The 23,258-nt window shown below is 44.0% G+C and overlaps 1 protein-coding gene across 1 annotated transcript in view; it reads left to right on the forward strand.

Moving 5' to 3' along the window:
• The first annotated feature begins 18,522 nt into the window (after positions 1–18,522).
• Positions 18,523–23,258, forward strand: part of htr2cl1 (5-hydroxytryptamine (serotonin) receptor 2C, G protein-coupled-like 1) — a 12,302-nt gene continuing 7,566 nt past the window's right edge. Inside the window, 1 exon segment of the mRNA XM_030780607.1 lies at positions 18,523–18,940. Within this exon segment, the coding sequence (XP_030636467.1) occupies positions 18,523–18,940 (418 nt within the window).

Below are 23,258 nucleotides of genomic sequence, written 5' to 3' on the forward strand. Positions count from 1 at the left end.
GCTCTTAACATTGCCAGTCGTGGATAGGAGACTTGGAGTTCTCCGTTTGACTGTCCTCGTACGATAAGCGATATCATCTGTTCTGTTGAGATTTGTGTGGGATTGGTCAGTGAACCACCCCCCCCTCCATACACCCCCCCCCCCCCCCCCCCCCCCCCCCCCCCCCCCCCCCCCCCCCCCCCCCCCGGTTGTACCTGTTAATCCCCGTCTCCCTGCAGAGAGGGGATGGTGTTTATATAAAGCCCCAGAGGAGGCTTTTTGTCTGTGTTTTAACCTAGCATACTTCCTCTTTATGGGCAAAGTATTACGTTTGGGGTTTTTGTTTGAACATTGCTGTGGACTTCAAACGTAGCTCAATAAGAAACACGGAATAGCTTGAGGGGTTGCTTCTTGGTTTTAATCAAGATGAAATTTCAAAGCAGGTACAGATGGACTTTGAGTTGAATTAAGGTGATGTTTACATTAACTTCATTTTGTAAATAACTGCTTTGTGCTAGCTAGCATGCTTTATTTAGCGCCAATGAAAAATGGGAGCGTTTTGAAACATACATAGCGTACCCACAGACCTGCCGTAGATATAAACACGCATATGTAGATATAAACACACACACGCCCTGACAGATACACAAACACATACAAGCATCAAACACAAAAAGTGTCCCCATCTGTGCTTTGTACACAGAGACAGAAATAAGCACAGATAGCCAAACACACACACACACACAGTTCTAAGATAAAGGTGGGGATTTTGAAGAACATGACTCAGTTACAAACAAGCATCATATTATTTGGTGAGCTATATTTTTGCTCTATGATTTGAAACACTCCTATCATTCAACCACAGCAGCGGTGCGTCATCCGAGCTGTAAACACAATTGCTTCGCTGCCTTTCCTCCATGTCAGCTGGCCCCTGTGATGTCTGGTTCAGTGTGACTGCATGAAGAAATCCATCAGGGACAATTAGTCCTGACTACGCCACCCTCTGGGAATTTTCCTTTTTCTTTTTTTTTTTCTCCCCTTTCCAGTTTTCCTAGTAAATCGCTAAGGCCTACCAGAGCTGGAACAAGAAGGAAACAGAAAAGTGAACTGACCTTCAAAATAACAACAACAACAACAACAACAACAACAAAAAATTAAAGCAGGTAAGAAAGAAATTTTGAAACGTTCAAATTTTCGAGAGGCTGCTGAACGTCGGTGGGCGTGGGTGGAGTAGAGAATTGTGGGAAGAATCACCGGGGACGGGATTTCAGCCAATAGGGACTGGAGTGAGAGGTGAAGGTCATGTAGAGGTCAGGGACTTGATTTGGGGAAAGCTGCGAAACACACAGATGCGACTTTTAAGAGAAAGGGGGTGGCTGTTAAACAAAGGGCAGGACAGACAAGCTAAATAGCGGGGCCGCTAACCCGAGGGCTAGGGCAGCTAACCAAAAGGGTGCGGCCACTAACCAAAAGGGTGCAGCCACTAACCAAAAAGCGGGGGAAGTTAAACAAAGGCGGAGTTGTGACATTCGGTCGGCCGTTCGTGAGAGGAAGTGAACGGGGTCAAAAGAGTGTGCTGAAGATGTGTGCAGTGGGGAAAAAAACGCAGAACGCGTTGAAACACACAGACACAGGGGTTACCATCACCCTGCCCCAGAGCTGTTTCTATGTGTTTATGTGTTTCTATGTGTCTCCATATACACCTTTCCTTCGGCACTCAAATGAGAGGGAGGAGAAACAAAGGAGGACAAGAATGCATTTATTCTGACTGGAGCAGGTCGTTTTTAATCCTGACGATACGGTTCTTCTTCCCTTTAAAATGTCTAGTTTGTTTGTTTTGTTTTTGTTTTTAAATTGAAACGACAGCAGTCACATGCCGCTTCCGTTAGGATTACGTCGACCCAGGCGTACACTCTCTCGTCGGTCATAAGGCTCACCGCTCGTGTAACTCAACCTCGCCTTATTGAAATCAAGGACAGGTGCGTCAAAATGACGGCATCGCTTGGGAAGAAGAGTCTCCCACGTTCCGTTGGAAGTAATTACAAGCTAAACACCAATTACGAGAGTCCTGACAAAAATAAACAGGGGCGCCAGGAAGTCATTACGAGCTGCCAAGAGATCAAATTAAAAAAAAAAAAATCATACATTTAACAGATATAGCGCTTGGACAGGCAACAATCACACTGCCCAATGTTTGTCGCTCATGTTTATGTTAACGCAATTGTGCGTTAGTCTGGCATAAAGTATCAGCGTAATTGCTGAGAAGCCAAATTATTCCCCGTCTTTGACTGCGGGAAGAGAAAAAGAAGGGAGTCTCTTATTATTTATTTATTTATTTTACCAGTCGTTTCTGAAGACGCGAATGTGTAACTTTACGTGTGGTCCGGGAATCGTCACAGGCTCCGCAGAGCAAAGATTCTGCTTTCTCCTCGACGGTTACTGCGGGAGAAAGAGAGAGAGAGAGGAGATGAAAAGAGAATATGTGTAGAAAAAGGATTTGGTGAGGAAGAACACATGATGAAAAAGGAATTGATGGAGAGTTTGGGGGGGGGGGGGCAGACAGAGAGGGAAATACAAGGAGATAGGAGGTTAAAAAAAAGGAATGAGTGTAGGGGAGGGTATGTACTGAGGAAGAAAACATGATGTAAAAGCCATAGGTGGACCGCTGGACTGAGAGAGACAGAGTTAGAGAGAGAGACAGCTAGAGAGAGAGAGAGACAGGGATAGAGAGAAAGAAAGAGGCAGATGGGAGAGAGAGCCGTCATCTGTGTCACAAAAAAAGAAGAAAAGATTGATTATGTGATAATCAGCATTCAACTCTCAGTATGAATAAACGTAAATGTAACTATGAAAGGAAAGGCAAAAAAAAAAAAAAAAAAAAAGTCTTTTCCTAATGATCATGTTGCTTCTCTTCATTTTTCACTGAAAGCATATTACACCAAGCAAGCTTTTGCATGCTGTTATGCTTTTTTGAACTCATTCATATGGATATTCAAATTACATTCTTCCTCAGGGCCAGTTAGGCCTTTCTTTTCTTTTCTTTTCTTTTTTTTTTTCCTTTGGTCAAAAAAAAATAAAAATAAAAAGAAGAAACAATCACTGATCATCAAAGAAAAACACAAAAACAAAAAGGCTTTAGGCGTGTTTTCATTATTTCATATTTCACATTCATTTCAAAGACACTCTAAAAAGCACAGACAAAGCCGGTTGCTTAAGGGGGAAAGGGCTAGAGAACTTTTGGTGGGAGTTTTTAATTGCTTGTCTACCTTTATTTCAATCAGTACTTGCTTTGCATTGAATTAGGATTCTTAAACGCTTTGGCAGTTTAAGCTGGGGTCACTGGTTTTTTGGCATTCAGAGCAGGTTTCAATGACGTTGGCTTTTTTCTTTTTTTGTCATGGTGTTGAGATCTCTCGGTCTCTCTCTCTCTCTCTCCTTCTCTCTGCTTTGTTTCCCTCCCTTTGTGGCACACCTTTGTGTTCCCAGGATATCTCTTTGATTGACAGCTGAATAAAAAATCTACCTTAGCCCGCTCACCTTTAGTCCTTTCACTGTTTTAGCTTCTCCTTCAAGAAATGCATAAAGACAGCGCTTTTAAAACAACAGGGACAGCCATAAAAATATATATAGGTTTTGTTTGGTCTCCCTTTCAGTCGCTGAGTGGGTGGGAAAAAAATCGATGAGCCAATGACGTTGCCCCAACTGACGACTCGTCTACTCATTAGTCTCCGAAAGAATAGAAGTTTTTAAGGCACATACTCAATACATGATGGTGCGAACAAAGAACGAATGAAAGGATAAATGTATGAACGCACGGTCGGAAGCAGTAACAGATGTTTCGGCGAATAGACTATCGCGTACCGATTCCTTGATTCGGGTCCTTTTTTTTTTGGCTTTCTTCTATTCTTTTTTCCTCACAAATTCACTCTTTTGCATTGTACCAGTTCACATCAACACATCTGCTACTCTGAACATTTTATATTATCGGAAGGGGGATGTATTGTGCCCGTCTGTTCCAATGCCACCCGACCAGTGCCGAGACAAAAGACCTGTGACCTCACGTGAGGGGGGAAAAATACAGCGCGAGGAAGGCGAAAAGAAAAAGTTGTGGGAGAGACGAGGTCTTTGTGAAATTACAGTAGGAAAAAACGTCCTTGGTCGAACAGAATGACAGAGATGCTACGTGGCCTTGTATGGACAAACCGCCGCGGAAAGATGCGAGCGCTTTCACCAATTGTGTTGTTTTTTTTCTTTTTTTGGAGGATTCAAAAGGACATGAAAGACGACTCTCGCTTCGGTCGCCTTCCATAAAATGTGATTAGAACGACGCCCGAGGCAAACCTTCACGTGCACACCTCTGATGGATTTGCATTTCGCTCCCTCTCGTCGAGGTGACGGCACCAGGTTTTGAACTTACTCTTGCGCTTGAAGTGAGGCCAGTCGACGAATACGTTCCCATTCTTATCGAGCCATTAGTTCCATCACCGTTATTTCAGTCGTGCTGGACCCTCTACTTTTGCCTGTCCCTTTAGCACATGAGAAAACCTCATACGCCACCTCTGGTTGCTTTAGGTCAACGGTTTTGAAAAGGTAATAAAACGGTATCACTTTAAGTCCATTATAAGTTTTTAAGTTATCTTTTGGTTAATGAAACTTTTAATTCTCACTGTTCCTTTCACAGAATGACATTTGGAGGCGTGCAGTACCTGTAATTATCGTCATAGCTAAAGGTTTTTTTTTTTTTTTAAAAAGTGAAAAAATTTCACTGGAGAATACTGCCAGACCGAGCCTACTTCTGGAGGTGCACATTACTCAGAGATACGTTTGATTTCCTTAAGTGTGGACGCTGCCAGAAGAAAAAAAATGGATGTTGGTCTCCACTGAGCTCAGCTAGTAGCCATTACAGCTACCATTAGCAGTAACACAAGACAAAGATTTTTAATGTGGCCCTTACACTTAGACCACATTAAAATCAGGATGTGAGGACCCCTGCCAGGGTGGCTAATCGCTATGCCTGTTAATTAATCAGATAATTATACTGTCCTCTTGTAAATCCATGGTGACTGAGCCAGGTCTGCTAATTCGTAAGAGAACCTCGTGCTAACATTTAGGATTGTGGTCTCATAAATTCCCTCAGGGATGAAAAGGGGTGTGTGTGTGTGTGTGTGTGTTGCATGCGGCGAAGATAATGGCTGGACTACACTACAAGGCCGAGTTGAGATGCAGGGTGCATGAGGGAAAGAGGGATAGAATTAAAAGAAAAAAAAAAAGAAGACATAAAGTCAGAACTCAAGAACGAGAGGCCATCAGTAATAAAAGGCAAGGACTGTCTGCTTCTCTCTCTCTCACTCTCCTCTCTCTCAGACACACACACACTAACAGTCTCTCCCTCTCTCTCTCTTTCTCTCTCTCCATTTCTCTGATCTCACCTGCACCTTTGCTTCTTCCTCTTCTTTCTCTCTCTCTCTCTCTCTCTCTCTCTCTCTTTCTCTCTCATCTGATTTATGACTGGGTGTAATTGCAGAGATAATGGTAAATGATGGGAAAGTGAAGAAAGAGAGAGGAGGAAACTATCCTTCTGGTGCCAGCAGTCATCTGTCTATCCCCTGATTTATGGTTGCACGATACCGTGACTGTAATCCTTTCTTTTTCTTTTTCTCTCCCCCCCCCCCCCCCCCCACCCCCCTTCCTTCTCTATCTTGCTAATTGATTTATGTCTTTTGATCTGATTCATTAATCTCATACCCCACACACACACACTCTTACTTTTTCTCCCTTTCTTTGGCCGCGTCCCCCACGACAGGGAAAAACAAAGAGCTTAAATAAAGTCTGGAGACTTCCCATGATGGGGGGTGGGGGGGATCATCTGAGGAGAACGCGTGTTTCTCAGGTGCGAATATTCACAGTGACGCCGAGCGAATCGATCGACTTCTGGCGTGGCCGCGTTGAATGCGTTTAAACGTAGTTCCAGAAACATCCGATTTCAGCGTATTGTTGGTCGTTATCCTCGTCAGGTCTGGTGGTGCTGTCCGTCTGTTAGCGTTAAAGCGCTACAGGAACTTTGCGTTAATGTGGAGAGAGCTTTATGTGCGTAAGCTTTTTGGAGATGACCTTGTCTCATAGGCAAGACAAGGCAAGGCAAGTTTATTTATATACCACAATTCATACGCATTAGTAATTCAAAGTGCTTTACAGATGAGCAGATAAAACCACATGGAAAAAGAAGAGAATAAAAATATGGGAGAGGGCATTTAAACAGTTAAAAGAACACAGAAAAATAAAAGTAAAGTGAATTCGACCAGTTGACAAAAAAAAAAAAGCATCCGAGAACAGTCGGGTTTTAAGTCTAGGTTTGAAACTGGCCACGGCCGGTGCGCCTTTGAGGTCATCAGGAGGTTGGTTCCAGAACTGAACCAGCATAGCTGCTCAAAGCTGCTTCACCATGTTTGGTTCTGACAATGGGTATTACCGACAGATTTCTCTCCAGTGATCTGAGAGGTCTGGCAGGTGTGTGTACTGCTGAGACATATCTGAGAGGTATTTTGGTCTTAGCCCATTTAGTCATTTATAAACAAGCAGCAGTGCTTTAATTAAAGTCAGTTCTGTGACTTAATGAATGCCAGTGTAAGGGCTTAAGTATCGGAGTAACGTGGTCAGTTCTTTTGGTTTTTTTGTGAGAACTCTAGCAGCTGAAGCCGTTTGATGGGTTTTTTTTTTTTTTTAGGAGGTCCTGTGAAAAGACCATTGCAGTAGTCAACCCCGCTGGAAATAAAAGCAATGAATGAGTTTTTTCTAAATCGTGTTTTGACACAAGGGCCTCTAAAGTTTGGCTGTGTTTTTTGAGATGGTAAAAAGCTGATTTAGTTGCTTTCACACGGTTCTGAAAACCCGAGATCGCAATCAATCAAGACACCTAGGTTTCTGAGAGTGTCCTTCGCTTTAAGTCCTTTTGTGTCAAGATGAGTAGCAACCCTGAGTCTCTCCTCATATTTCCCAAATAAGATTACTTCACCGCTGTCCTTATTCAGCGGAAGGAAATTTTGATACATTTAGCTGTTAATTTGGTCAGTGCGTTGACAAAGACATTCTAGGGAACCAAAGTCGTTAGGTGAGAGGGGTAGGTAGTCGTTAGGTGAGAGGGCGAGGTAAATTTGGGTGTCATCAACATAGCTATGATAAGAAATCTTATTGTCTTTAATGACTTGTGCAAGCAGGAGCATATAAAGGTTGAATAATAAAGACCCTAAAATCAACCCCTGGGGGACAGCACAGGTCAAGGACCTGATCTGAGCCACTTGATGATAACCGTACCTGAAAATCCAACCCCCGTGTTCCAGTCTGAGTAGTAATATGTTATGATCAACAGTGTCAAAGGCTGCACTAAGATCCAATATCACTACGACTGACGTTTTGCCTGGATCAATATCAAGGCGGGTGTCATTTAAAATCTGTTTCAGTGTTGTGATTAGCACAGAAGCCTGAGTGAAAGTTATCAAAATATCCGTTTGACGTTAAGAAGCCGGTTAGTTGATTAAAAACTACTATTTCAATGATTTTGCCAGCTAATGGTAGATTAGACACGGGCGGAGGTCACATGACTGTTTCGTCGTCCTGTGCGATCAAGGTCTAAAGTACAGGTCAGCCACTGAGAGAGGGATTTATTCTAATGAGAACATGACAGTATGTGTCACACACACACTCTCAAACAGTCACAGTCCCTCAGACACACACACATACATTTGCAAATGAATACACAGAGGCACATGCACCCACACAGCACCCTCCCACACACACACACACACACACACACACTCATATTCTCTGTGTCCGAGACATACACAGGCACACACATGCTCACATGTACCATTGAAAGCATACACAGACACACGCACACACGGACACACACATACACCCACACATGCGCGTGCACACACCCACACACACACACACACCACTCGCTCCTCGGAACTAGAGCATTACCACAGACCTTGAACAAGGGCGACATTTTTTAAGTGTTGTGGGTGGATGCTTTTGGGACTAGCAGAAAAGGACAAAAAAATGCACACTTTCATTCCTCTGTACCTCTGAGTGATTATCCATAACCCTGAGTAGTATGTGTTGCCTGACAAGCCTGTTTGTAAGACGTACTGCCAATGCTTGATATTCAGATGTCAAGATATCTCTTAAAATATGTAAAACAGTCAAAAGGAATACAAGAGTGAGGCTCTGTATATTTCGAAGATGAATACTATCACGGTGTGTAATCTCTTCTTAGCCGGTCTCTCTTTATGCTCTATGTCTTGAGAATGGCTATGGACTTAGTGTTTGAATTCCAGCCTTACCTAACCTGATCACAGATATTGTGTCTTCTCGTACTCTCAACCGACAGAAACGAGGCGCTCCCCTAACTGTCGTTTTTTGGGGGGTTCTTGTTCTTTTTTTTTTTTTTTTGACCCTGAACCTTTTCATTCATGGACGTTCGTTGTGTCAGGACACAATGTGCTATGACACTCTCACTTGTCCAAAGCAAAATCTATCCAGTGTCAGCCCACAGAGACGAGCCCCGCCCACACTCTCCATCAGAGAGATACCATTGACCGCTCGTCAGGATATCTCGAAACCATTTATCCGCCAGACGTGAGAGAACTTATGTCAGTTCTCCCGTGACAATTTAATCTGGAAAGGTGCCATCGGAAGGTTGTTGCTGGTCCATCCATATATTTGCAGAATTTTGTCAGGTCATCCAAGACAGTCGGTTCCCAAGAAGCCCTACGGTTTTCTCTCCATCCAAGTCGATCCCAGAGGGTTAACCCATACAGACCGCTTTTGAAATCTGGGGTTACGCCGAATGACCTAGACACGTATTCGCCCTTGGTTGTCATTCAGATCACTCCAGGCAATCTCATCACCTAAACAACACTTGAAGTCTACAGGGTGGATTTCGGGCCAATATCCCTAATGCAGATTTGATTGTCCTTGAGTATTCTTTGCTACTTGAGGGTCATTCAATCAGTTCCAGGCATAGGGGACGTGTTAGAGGTGATCGACTTGACAAAATGGAAGAGCTGAGGGTCTTGCCGTAAATCAGCATCAAAGCCTCAGCCCGTACGCTGACAGTAAAAACCACGACCATGATAACACTTACCACAGAATAAGAGAGAGAGAGCTAATAGCTTTGAGAGTAAACCGCGTTGCGGAAAGTGAGGTCATCATTAAGTGCGCTATTTTAAAACAAATTCTAACAACAAGCTGAATGAATGAAACCACATTTGGAAATGACAGTTGTACCGCGGATCACTTATAATATAAATTTAGAGACGGCCTCCTACGATGCCGGTTAGAAATCGACATCCCACGCCACTCACCCGGAAAGAAACGCACGAGCGAGAGAATGAACCGGAATAGTTATGCCCTAAGTGTAGCTCTGATAATGCTGAAAATGACCCAACACTTGGCACAAAAAAAAAACAAAACCCTCCAGTGATGACTACCAGAGAGGATTATAATAAGAGCCCCTGAAGCAATTACCCACAAGTCTATAATGAGCTGCTTCATACTTATCCAATCCAACTCTCTCTAATAAGGATATCTCCACATGATCTGTTCCTCTCTCTACGCCCCCACTGTGAGCTGCCTTGGCTCTGATGGACTGGCAGGGCTTGGTCCGTAGAGTTTGTTTGTTTGTTTGTTGTGCTCATCAAATTTCAGGTCACTGTCAACCCGCTCCCGCCCAAACAGAAATAAACTACTGGACAAAAAAAAAAAAAAGAAACCCCACCAGAAAACAAAGGTGAGATATGTCTCCGGACCAAAGAAAGCAGGAAGGATGCACTCTGGGACAAAAAAATAAAAAAAGAAACCCCACCAGAAAACAAAGGTGAGATATGTCTCCGGACAAAAGAAAACAGGAAGGATGCACTCTGGAAAAAAAAAAAAAAAACATGGCCAAATGAGAGAGAGGGAAAATACAGCTCAGGTAAAAAAAAAAAACAACCAAAAAAACAAAGCTACTGGAAGCAACTGGGAGAAATGAAGGAAGCAAGGTGGTGGTGGTGGGGGGGGGGGTGGAGATGAAGAGGGAGTAGGTGTAGAAAAAGAGATGTAGTGAGGAATAAAACACGGTGGTAAAGGAATGGATGGGTGGACTAGGAGAGAGAGAGAGAGAGAGAGAGAGAGGGACGGTGAAGGAAAGACGGGGAGAACGAGGATGAAAAGAGAACAGGAGTAGAAAAAAAGAGAAGACGTAATCAGGAAGAAAACACAGCGGAAAAAGGAAGGGATGGATAGATGGACGGACGAGGAGAGACACGGTCAGAGAGAGAGAGAGAGAGAGAGAGAGAGAGAAATTGCTGCAGACGGTGCTCAGTCAAGGGCAAAGAGCATGTTGACAGCCCCTTTCAGAGGCACTCCTCGAACGCGGAGAGAGTAAGACCCGCAGGCACACCGAGGAGGTGCCCGGATCTCCCGGGAGACCAGTAAAAACATCCCCGGTGAGGAGGAGAAGAAGAAGAAGAAGAAAGGGAACAGAAAATAAAGGGAAAAAAAAACAAAAACAAAAGGAAAAGGAGAAGAGGGAAAAAAAAAAAGGCGATTGAGTCAGATCCTACCTCCTGGCTCACGCCCCGCGGAGATGCATAAAAGCTTTAGCGACAGGATGGAAAAAAACAAATCAAAATCAATAAAGAAAGGATGGAACGTCAGGGTGTGTGTGGGGGGGGGGGGGGGGGGGGGGGCTGTATGGGAGGGGTCCTTGGGATTCCAATTAGCATAGCGTAGCATTGCGAAACAGCACTAAATGAATGAGGTGTCTTCGCCGGGCAGAGTATTGCTGTTCTGAGTCTTACAGAGCGGCGAGACACTTAATTTAACATCACAGTCTTCAAACAAATCAAACAAAAATGTAACACGTATATCAGTATGCAGTGCCCGAGGGGCTAGGTTCTGATACACGCGTTGAAGTATGAATTCTGGGAATTATAAGTGAATCGGGACTGATATTCTATGAGATGAGTCTCGCCTCGCATCAGAGTCCTCGTTGTGATTGGACGGTTTTCGTTACACGGAACGGAGCTGCTCGCTGGTGTTTTAAATTGCTTGTTCACGTAATTAGGGCCATGTCAAGGACATTTATAGATGACACTAATTGCAGATTTTTGGTGGTTTTTGCTTCATTGCTGTTGGGCTGAACCAATCATCGCATCGCAAGTTGAAGTTTTATGTCTTGTTTTTGTGGGAGGGACGGGATACTTTTAATTGGAGTGCCAATCAATACAGGAAGGAAAAAAAACAGCCCCGCCATTCACAGTGGGGTTAAAACAGCATCTCTTTTTTTAATTTTTATTTATTTATTCAGTTATTTGCACAAAAGCCTAGGATGTTTTCCCTTTCTCTTCTCACACAATGCTGGTAAACCGTTGATTCCTCTGTCCAGATGCGTTGTTATATAAAAAGAAGAATTCTCTATTAAAATGTTAACTGAATTTCAGCTTAAGCTCATATACATTTACATAACATTCGTGTAACGTTCTTTCAAAAAAAAAAAAAAAAAAGTAATTCAAAGAAGAATGTTTGCTTAAGCGGGGATTGCACTGTGGAACGGAACAGCTGTTTAGCTCTAAGGCCTGCCAGAGGACATCACCCACTATCTGTGACATCACTGATCGTAGAGACAATGTAAAAAAAAACAAAAAAACCACAAATCCCACAATGCCATGCCCCCTGGCCAGCTGTTACTGCCTGTAAGAATGGAAGCGGGGCACGTTTGTCCGTGAACTCGGAGGCAATGATTCATGGGAATGCTGTTGGTTTGACCTCTCTGTCAGAGAGAGAGTTCAGCTTTACACACACCATCTGTCCACACACACACACACTCACACACTAGGAGCGCCATAAATGAAATGCCCCACCCGTGCACACATTCTCACTCTCGCAGACGTTTCCGCACATAACAGAGAGAGCTCCATATGCTGACTTCTTTGTCTTCTCACCGTACTTTGAAAAGGCTTTACTATCTCCCCGAGGCCTCAGTGTATGTATGTCCTTGAAAAGGAGTGATGGAGGTCTACTTCCTGAGGCATTTTCCAACTGCAAGCCACTAGAACTGACCGTTAATACTGACCTCAGATCAGACCGTGCAAATTTGAATATCATTGAAAGAACGCGTCTTGGGTGCATGCTGAATTTAACATGTTAAATCAATGGATTCCGTTACAAAGATCACAAGATAAAAGCCTTTTGCAATATCTGTCCATCACAGGTACTGAATCAACCACTGAATCAGTGATTCACTACTGAATCTCTCGACTCAGACTCTCAACTGATTTACTCTGTGATGCTGGGAGAGATTTTGTACAGTGTCACAGATGAATGGAAAAGAGACCGGACACTCTGCTCAGCTGGGTTCGTATTAAATCCATATGTAAGGGAGCAAACTCAGTGCTGGAGTCTCAGACCTCATTAAAAACCTGGGCAGGCTGACAGACAGAACGTTCTGTCTCTATGGCCTGTGCTTTGCTTTCAAGCAAAAACAATAAAGGCTCTTTGACGTCGTCTGTACGGCCCTGTGTAGACCCGGCGTGAGGAACATGTGACCACGCAGATCACATAGACACACAGGTGTCAGTCACAACGCAGTCACTCATGGTCAGTACGTTTATGGAGCAGGGCCTGTGATTCACCATAGGAGACATGTATTTCACACTAATAGGCTCTTTGATCCTGCCTGCAGCTACCTGCTGTACCCCCCCACCCCACCCCACACACACACACACACACACACACACACACACACACACACTCCCATACGCACACACACTCACACACATACACAGGCTAAGGTGGTTAAACTCTCCCCTTTTCTCTCTCTCTCCCTCTCTCTCCCACTCTCTTTCTTTCTCTCTCCCTCTCTCTCAGACACGTTCACATGCGCACACAGATACACGCACACGCACACGCACGAATGGACGTGGCTGGATCGATATGTAATTACTATTTCATAACACTACTTACAGTGTAAGTAGACAGCGAAGTATTCATCTTCATGGAAAATGTTTCAGTATGATCTAAATTTGAGCCTTACCCCAGCAAACATTCACAGACTGAACGGCATGGCCATTGTCTGGTCTCTCTGTACCATTATCACTCTTATCAGAGAGAGAGAGAGAGAGAGAAAGAGGGAGAGAGAGAGAAAGAGAGAGAGAGATGTGGATGTGTGAGTTGAAGTTTTGCAAGTCGAGGATAACTGAAGATTTTCAAGCGCAGTGCTGTTTAAACTTGCACTGTGTGTGTGTGTTTAGTTTAGTGTTTGGTGTTTGTGTGTGTGTGTGTGTTTAGTTTAGTGTTTGGTGTTTGTGTGTGTGTGTGCGTGTGTGTGTGTGTATGTGTGTGTATGTGTGTTTAGTTCAGTGTTTGTGTGTGTGTGTGTGTGTGTGTGTGTGTGTTTGGGTGCGCATGCAGGCTGACACTTGATCCAGCTCTCAGCTTTTCGTGTGCCTCTGTTGACTGCATTGATTAATGCTCTCCTCTTCACTGTGCTGCCCGTCCAGAGTAAGTGTGGCTTGGTTCACGGGTTAGCGCGGGGGCCAGTGCCGTTATTAGACTTTGAATCAAACAGTAACCAGAAGGAAATGCTTTACCGGTTTATTCAGCTACCTGGATGACAGCGCTAGTCTTTCTTTACCAGATTCTCCAGAAGTCTTTCACAAAAAAAAAAAAAAAAAAAATAATAATAATAATAATAAAAATATGCTCATCCCACACAGATATAGTATAAACCCAGTCCTGAGCTCTGTGGAGGACTCTGCGGTGCCAGAATCCATTATCCCAGCCATTTCTGGAACACACCTTTACTTTAGGAGGATAATGTACAAAACCACCTTTGACAGGATTGGTAAACAGATCCTATAATAAACAATAAACAAAATGCTTTGGCTTAGATAGCCTTCCTGTTGTAATTTGCAGTGAAATTGTTCGTGATGTACTTTTTTTTTTCTTTTCTTTTTTTTTTCGGTCCCTTATGAGTTAAGATGTTTAGCTCGACTGAGTAGCATTGCTAATTCCGTACCTCCCTCCTGCTCGTTCGTTTCGAGCGCGATCTCGTGACTCTTCCACTGGGTTGTTCCGTGCTGTTAAACTTTACGACGGGTTACGTTAACGGCACTCTCGTCATCTGTTACCCCAAATGTCGTTTTTTTGTGTGCTTCGAGGTGAAAAAGTCTGACCTGAAACGCAGATGAGCAAAGCTTTATCCGTCTTGGAGTCCGCGAGTCACGAGGCGTCCGGCGATCACCCTGCGCTTTGCATTTTCAGGTTTTTAAAAGATCGAGGTCAGCCATTGGTCAAATAGGTATTCTGACAGTTTGAATGACAGGGCACTGTTCCAATACAGTCACGTGGCTACTTCACCTTGCATCCTTTTCTACTAAACTTGCAAAAATTCCAACAGAACCAGCGGTATTGAAGCAGAAACAAAACACACACACACACACACACACACACACACACACATATGAATGCCTTACAAGATCTTCATTAAAAAGTGCCATTTATCCTGTCTATTAAGGTAGCAAGGTCACAGGAAAGTGAAGAGCCGAGATGAACTGGGATGTAACCGAGTCATTCAAGTACTTTCAAGGCCCTTATTTGACCCAGGCCTGGTCAGGACTTAGTAATACTACAGTAAAGGGCAAAGACATTTTAGCACTCAACCTTAATGTGCATGCATTAAAACTAAACAAGGTCGCCCAGCCCTGTCTCATACACCGCTGCCACCCCACACACACACACACACACACACACACTTCTCTCTCTCTCTCTCTCTCTCTCTCTCTCTCTCTCTTTCTCTCCCTCTCTCTCTCTCTCTAACACTAAATATTCTAATTAGACTTGACAGCCAGACAGACTGTCTCCTGTCCATTCCCAGCATCCTAATCTCGTCCCTCATGGTCACACCTTGCATTTACGAGACACTTGGGTTTTTTCTTCTCCTTTTTTTTTTTTTTTTTTTTTTGTCGAATAGCTCGAGAACTGAAAAACTTGAAACATTCTTTGATTAAATTATGTATATATTTGAAAACTGTATTATACTAAACTGTATTATACTGTACTATAAGAAAATGGATGTCTCTTCAACCTTTTATTTAGTTTTTTTTTTTTTTTTTTAATTGAAGTCCTGTAATTTAAAACATTTGGATTGTTCTCCCCAAATCTGATTATATTTCTGACCATTTGTAAATGAATCCTGTTTTAATACTACTCTACAATACTACATTTTTTTGGACCAATTATGTAAAACTTTTGTGGGAGGAAAATTCATATTCTTTCCCGTTATCAGTTCCCCATTGTCTTGTACTGTACTTGTGCGTGTGGGCAGTGTGTGTGTGTGTGTGTTTGTGTGTGTGTGTTTGCATGTTCTTGATTTGTCTTCAGTACGTGACTAATTTCTCTCCGCGTCTGAGAGAAGTCATTTTGTAGGACACTCACCAGTTCCTGTCGCATTTTTCCATTTCATGCCAATTAAACTCTAGACCTGTCCTGACTCACAGCCAGTTGATTGGAGTTTGCAGAGGAAGCTAATTATCTTCCTCTGGAATGCAGATATGCACTTATTACTTTGAGAGCCCCCTCCCCCCATCTCCCCCCCTCACCACTTTTATTAGGGAGAGAGAGACGAGGGGTGAGTCTCGTTTTTTTCAGCAGGGAGAGAGCAGGAGACACCTTTAAACGCAGAGCGAGGGACCGGGGAGTAAACTTCCGCTACCCCGCGGTTCATTTTCTACCGTCTGCTCGGTTAGGAATCGGAATCGCTTTCACCGTGCGGTCCGTTTCGGCCGTTCCGCTCTGTTCCTCGGCTCCGACCCGCCCCGTTTGGATCTCTCTGCCTATCTCGTCTGCGTGCCAGGTTATCGTACGTGCCGCTTCTCCGATCCCGCCGCCCCTTCACGTTCCTGGACCGCATCGCCTTTGCTCGACCGTCTCCTCTCTCGCACGCTGTAGGGTTCTGTGACATTTTAGGAGGAACAAAGAGAACAAGGTCGGACAGATGCCCCGCTGAGATAGATCAACAGCAGGGGGTCTCCCCCTCTCAGCCTTGTTACCTTTAACTGATCTCTGTCTCTTTGTTTCTCTCTCTCTTTCTCTCACTGTATCACACACATGCCCTTAACCTTTTCATTCATTTTTTTTCTTACTGTGGGTCACTTGTAACTCCAACACTCCTAGCTGCCTAGACACTACCTGTCCACTCTTACATCTCTCTCTCTTTCTCTCTCTTTCTCTCCCTCGCTCTCTCTCTGTGCTTCCTTTTTATTTCCCCGCAACATATGGTCGTCAGGATAGCCTCCTGCCAGCACCTGAGCCTCACACACAGCAATCTCACACACAGGCTTACTCACTCTCTGAGGAGGACTCATTCTGAAGACCTTAGCAAAAGACCTCCGTGTTCTAATAGGTTTCAACTCTTAATACGCCCTAGCACAGCCCCTAGCACAGAACAAACAGAGTGGCCCCAATGGGAGATTTTCACTCTTTTATAATGGAAGCCTGTGTGTCTCTGCACTTAGAGGAATGCTCGTGTCTTTAATAGGCGGTCCCTTGGGTTTTATGCACGTATTTATGTGCCTTCCCGAGACCGTGTATTATTTCGCCAGCGAGGGGAAGTGATTGTACCTTGATGTATTTCTGTTGCGTCTCTTTTATTTCGCGGGTGAGGGTTTGTTGACTTTATCTGGTGTCTCCAGGAGGTTGAGGCTTCAAGGGAGAGAGAGACTGAATTTACTGAACTAGTTTTGTATCAGGGAAACGTCAGTACTTTTTTCGTCAGGCAGTCAGGAAAGAAAGAAGTTCAATTCAGGACTTATAAATCATAACTGTATCCTCCTCTGTGGTGGATGGAGTCAGAGTCATATATTTCAGCTTTGCAGAGCGAAAAAGAAAGGAAATAAAAAAAAAAACATTGACGGGAAATGTTCTTTCATCCAGTCTTCATATCTGGCTCCACACAGAGACTCAGTAAAGTAAAATAAACCTAAAGGATACTACACTGATGATCTCATAAATCTTCTGCCCTCTAACTTTCTCTTCCTCTCTTTCTTTCTCTTTCTCGTCTTCCCTAAGGCAGATGGATGTTCATCCCTCGTTCCGAAGCGGCGGCTCGAAGAAAGAGGGAAAGACAAACAGGAAAAGAATAAACTCGAAGCGGGAATCGGTGACCGTTTGCGGAAACCAGTAAATCAAGACGACAGTGGAAACTCGATTACTCAACGTGAGGACTACGCCACGTGCGACAGGGTAAAACGTCACGTGTCCTGTCAATCAAAATGAAATACAGCCCAATAACTGAGATGGTAAATCAATAAGCAAAAATGAAGGAGAGGGAAAGAAATCAACAGAAGTGAATTTTTTTTTTTGAACCAGTCACACTGCCAAAGCTCTGTCTAACCAGAAAACGTATGTGAACTTTACAACTCAGACGATACATTCATTGCACTAATGTATGTAATATATTATCACGCTACTGCGTCTGGAGATTAAGGGCAACAGCTGGGGTAATGATAGCAATTACGGGGAATTTATTAGATTTGGCTGGCGGAACGGCGGCGTAATGGCCAACGTGTTTGGTGTGTACAATTAGAGACTTGTTCGTCATCCTCGTCGAGGAATCGAGACGCAGTCAAGGCCAAAGGAAGTGTGTGCCAGGTAATTAATTGGAGAATGAACCCTGCGGTTTTTCTGCATTAGCAACCCCCCCCCCCCCCTTCCCCCCCGCCTTCCTTTGAGCGTATGACTCCGAAGTGAGATAGGTCAATGGGTCTTTGACCTGGAACACATTATTTCAACCAGGTGAACTCCATTAACCTCAGACTGGCAGGACTCAAATGTTCATTTGTTCTGTGTTTTCGACCCCCCCCCCCTTTTTTTCTCCACTCCGTTCTTACATCATCCCCCCCCCCACCCCCCCCCCCCACCTTTTTTCTCCGCTCTGATCTTACATCATCCCCGGTGTTTTCATAAATGACTGAGATACCTCAGCGCTTCAACAGCTGAAGAGCTGAATGGAGTATCACTAGAACTGGCAGACAGACAAAATGGATGTTTTTATAAGGTTATGTAATATTCTGTGTTTTACTTTGTAAGGAAGGGATGGATTGGCATGAATTTTATGCCCGAATGCTTCAAAGTGATAAGCGGTTCCTCCTGAAAGTTGAACTTGGTTTGATCTACTACATCCAAACAAACATGTTATATCTTCTCTTTTTTTTTCAGACTTGATTTGAATTCTACAAGTCCTCCCACTCGTCCCCCTCCCAACCCAGAAATCACTATGGATACCTTTGATGTTTTGGACTGCACTTTAACATAGCGTTTTAAGAGGACTGCTCACAAAACATCGGTCAAGCACTGAATCCCTTAACTGTCTTTCACCTCTAAAGTCCTCCTGAACTTGGGGAGTTTGCATGACTGCGTCGGGCTCCGCTGGACTCTGTTCTGCCCCCTAGTGGCTGGCAGAGGAGGGTTAAGAGAAAGTTGGACACCTCCGCTTCTGTGATGGGGGGTCCAGGAGGGCCGGTCCTGGGGGGCTTCGGTTCCACCACGGCGTCTCTGGACATGGGCGGCTGGATGATGTGGCCCGGGAACGCCACCCTCGGACTGAACCACAGCGCGATGTGGACCGAGCCGGTGACCAACCTCTCCTCCTCCTCCTCCTCCTTCTCCTCCTCTTCCTCTGCCCCTTCCTCACCTCAGGCGGTGGCCAGGGAGGTGATGAAAGCGAAAAACTGGCCGGCGTTACTCATCCTGGTCATCATCCTGCTGACGGTGGGCGGTAACATCCTGGTCATTTTGGCCGTGTCTCTGGAGAAGAAGCTCCAGAACGCCACCAACTTCTTCCTGCGTTCGCTGGCCGTGGCCGACATGCTGGTGGGGATCCTGGTTATGCCCATCTCCCTCATCAACATCCTATACGGTAAGCAGAGCAAAAAAAAAAAAAATTAATGCCCATCAGAATCTTCATCACCACCGTCATCATCATCATCATCAGATTTATCATCTCCATCAAGATTGGGATGTCATCATAATGAGGGCTTTGTCGTGAAACCCTCTCCTGTGAATTTTTAGCATCCATGGGGGTACCAGCCCTTGCGCTGACACCCCTAACTGAGCTGGTAAACAGATCAGTCAGTTGTTCTCACGCAGGTTTTAAACAGAGACGTGCTGGGGAAGTGGATATCAGAGGACTGGAATGAGAAACACTTCTGACTGACATTTAAGTGTCAGAAAAAAAAAAAATGAAGTAGCTGGTATGTCATAGACGGACAGCCCTGGCAGCCCTGACAATTTGTCATTTCGCTGCTGCAACACCACATGACTCTGTAATGTTAGATATCAGAGACTGATGTTTTGATACTGTAACTCCTAGTGTTACTGTGCTCGATAAAAGTCCCTTACGACTCAATTAATGGAGAATGATGATGACCCCGTAGAACATGGATCAAACCTGGAGATTTTTAAAAAACCTTTTTAGTTTGTGAGTTTGTGGCTGGGACCATAACATTGTGAGAGTTTGTGCATGATTTTCTATGAGTGCAAAGTATATGTGTGTGTTGTGACATAGAGACCTTTAGGTCACTGATTGTGAGGTGTGTGTGTGTGTGTGTGTGTGTGTGCGTCGGTGTGTGTGTGTGTGCGTGTGTGTGTGTGTGTGTGTTGTGACATAGAGAGCTTTAGGTCACTGATTGTGAGGTGTGTGTGCGTGTGTTGTGACATACAGTTTTAGGTCACTGATTGTGAGGTGTGTGTGTGTGTATTGTGACATAGAGAACTTTAGGACACTGATTGTGAGGTGTGTGTGTGTGTGTGTGTGTGTTTGTGTGTGTGTTTGTGTGTGTGTGTATTGTGACAGAGAGCTTTAGGTCACTGATTGTGAGGTGTACGTGTGTGTATTGTGACAGAGAGCTTTAGGACACTGATTGTGAGGTGTGTGTGTGTGTATTGTAACATAGAGAGCTTTAGATCACTGATTGTGAGGTGTGTGTGTGTGTATTGTGACATACAGTTTTAGGTCACTGATTGTGAGGTATGTGTGTGTGTGTTGTGACATAGTGTTTTAGGTCACTGATTGTGAGGTGTATGTGTGTGTATTGTGACAGAGAGCTTTAGGTCACTGATTGTGAGGTGTATGTGTGTGTGTATTGTGACAGAGAGCTTTAGGACACTGATTGTGAGGTGTGTGTGTGTGTATTGTAACATAGAGAGCTTTAGGTCACTGATTGTGAGGTATATGTGTGTGTATTGTAACATAGAGAGTTTTAGATCACTGATTGTGAGATGTGTGTGTGTGTGTGTGTGTGTGCGTGTGTGTGTGTGTGTGTGTGTGTGTATTGTGACAGAGAGTTTTAGGTCACTGATTGTGAGGTATGTGTGTGTGTTGTGACATAGAGAGCTTTAGGTCACTGATTGTGAGGTGTATGTGTGTGTGTGTGTGTGTGTGTGTGTGTATTGTAACATAGAGAACTTTAGGTCACTAACTGTGAGGTGTGTGTGTGTGTGTGTGTGTTTGTGTGTGTGTGTATTGTAACATAGAGAACTTTAGGTCACTGATTGTGAGGTGTGTGTGTGTGTGTGTGTGTGTGTGTGTGTGTGTATTGTAACATAGAGAACTTTAGGTCACTAACTGTGAGGTGTGTGTGTGTGTGTGTGTGTGTGTGTGTGTGTGTGTGTGTGTGTGTGTGTTGTGACATAGAGAACTTTAGGTCACTGATTGTGAGGTGTGTGTGTGTGTATTGTGACACAGAGAGCTTTAGGTCACTGATTGTGAGGTGTGTGTGTGTGTATTGTGACATAGAGAGTTTTAGGTCACTGATTGTGAGGTATGTGTGTGTGTATTGTGTCATAGAGAGTTTTAGGTCACTGATTGTGAGGTGTATGTGAGTGTATTGTAACATAGAGAGTTTTAGGTCACTGATTGTGAGGTGTATGTGTGGTATTACCTGTGAAGTTCAGCCAGTCTCTCTCAAATACACTTAAATATACTGTATCTTACCACCTGTGAACAAAATAGTTCTCCAGGCTCAACGTTTAAATTAACTTCATGCTGTAACATATTCAATTCAGCTATTCACTCTGGTCAAACGTGTCAAGAAAATGCCATGTTTTTTTATTCACGGAAGAGAATGCAATTTTCAAACTATTCATCAGCTTACACGAACCCTCATTTTTCATTTTCTGGGCTCCCATGATGCTTTGCCAGTGACTCTTTTTGCATGTTTATCAGTAAGTGCACAGTCAGTCATGAGCAGTGTTGTTTTTTTTGTTTTTCTTTACAGATATCAATAATACCATAGTTCCACTTTTAACGCTGGCACCTACTAATTATTTAAACAGAACTCTGCAATCCCACAATATGTTATTTGACCCCTAATGAAATAATTACTTTAATTAGACTTTCTTTTGTGTTGTGGAACTAAGCTTAAAAAAGAGGTAGTGTTAGTACTCGTGATGTGTTATCTGATGTGGAGCAGAAGTTCTGTTTCCATGACACTTGCGCTGAAAAAAAAAAAAAATATATATATATAGAGAGAGAGAGAGAGAGAGAGAGAGAGAGAGAAAGAGATATATTATTCTTTTTGACTTTATTAAATCCATTTGCCAGGGGTACAGGAGTGTTTGTATTGTACTTTTTTTTCCAGAAGTCTCTGAACATTGTCTGTGTAAACAGCCTTAGGCAACTTAGTCGTGCGGCGGAGAATATATTCATCGATAGAATGGGAGGAGTCCTCTGTCCATCACTTTACAGCCAGAGCTAAGTCTCTTTTTTTTTTGGGAGGGGTGTGACTGTACAATGTTCCCCTGTGGAGCATCCCAGATGAAGGGGAGGACGTTATCGTTTTCTTTAGGAAGCAACCACTGTTGTTAGGGAAGCAGTCTCTCACGCCAAGAAATCATAACTGAAGGACAAATTCTGAAGAAAAACACTTGTAGCCTGAGTTTCAGGTGGTCACAGTGAGATGGAACATTCTTTTTGCTCCAGCTTGAGGTTCCATGGCAACCTTTATGACATCACTATCAGGTTCTATATTTGACTGTCCAGAACTGGCTCTCTGGCATCTCAAACAACCACTTGGTTAGACTGTGACTTCCTGCTCTCCCTATTGATTGACACCAGTCCATCCGTGTCCAGTTAGCTGCTGCTATATCCACTATACGCGGCTTTGGACGATGAGGGAGAATTTATCCGCGCGGGGGGTATGCAGAGAGTTCATTGATCAGATGACCTTGCGTCATACTTCCAAACGAGCTATTGATCGTTATGAGACAATGTTATATCCTCAGTTCAATCACTCAGTCCAAAGGATCACGGGTGGATGAGAGCTTGCATACAAGAAGACGCACACCCACACACACCTTGAAAGCACAAACAAGAAAAGCAGACTACTTAACACGCACACGCACGTTCGTAGAACAAAACTTGACACGCACACAGGGACACAGAGTGAGAGAAAGAGAGAGAGAGAAAGAGAGAGAGAGAAGGAGTGAAGGAGAGGCCCAATCATCTCTTGTGATTGACGTTTACACCCTGCTGATGATGGTCATTTTATATGGTTTGATGGACATGTATCAGTGAACAAACTCAAACACACACTCACTGTCCCACACACACATGCACGCACGCACTCACACAAAGTTCAATGATACCTCCTCACAATATGTGAAGTCAATGATACATTACACACACCTTATCTCATTTCATGTATCTGTCAGTGATACTGGGTCGGGTAGGCTAAAGAAAGAGAGAGTGTGAGAGTTGATGCGTGTGTGTGCATGTGTGAGAGAGAGGGGGAGTGTTAGAGAGACAGAGCGAGAGAGAGAGAGAAAGAGAGGAGGTGTGTGTGTGTGAGAGAGAAAGAGAAAACAGAGAGGGGGCTTTAGAGAGAGCGAGAGAGTGAGAGAGAAAGAGTGAGAGATTGTGTGTTTTTGTGAGAGAGAAAGAGAGAGAGAGAGAGAGAGAGATAGTGTGTTTGTGTGAGAGAGAAAGAGAGAGAGATAGTGTGTTTGTGTGAGAGAGAAAGAGAGAGAGATAGTGTGTTTGTGTGAGAGAGACAGAGAGAGAGAGATAGTGTGTTTGTATGAGAGAGAGAGAGAGAGAGAGAGATAGTGTGTTTGTGTGAGAGAGAGAGAGAGATAGTGTGTTTGTATGAGAGAGAGAGAGAGAGAGAGAGAGAGAGATAGTGTGTTTGCGTGAGAGAGAAGGAGAGAGAGAGGGGGGGTGTTAGGGGGAGAGAGAC

The sequence above is a fragment of the Chanos chanos genome, chromosome 7 (assembly GCF_902362185.1).
Source record: "Chanos chanos chromosome 7, fChaCha1.1, whole genome shotgun sequence".
Taxonomy (NCBI): Eukaryota; Metazoa; Chordata; class Actinopteri; order Gonorynchiformes; family Chanidae; genus Chanos; species Chanos chanos.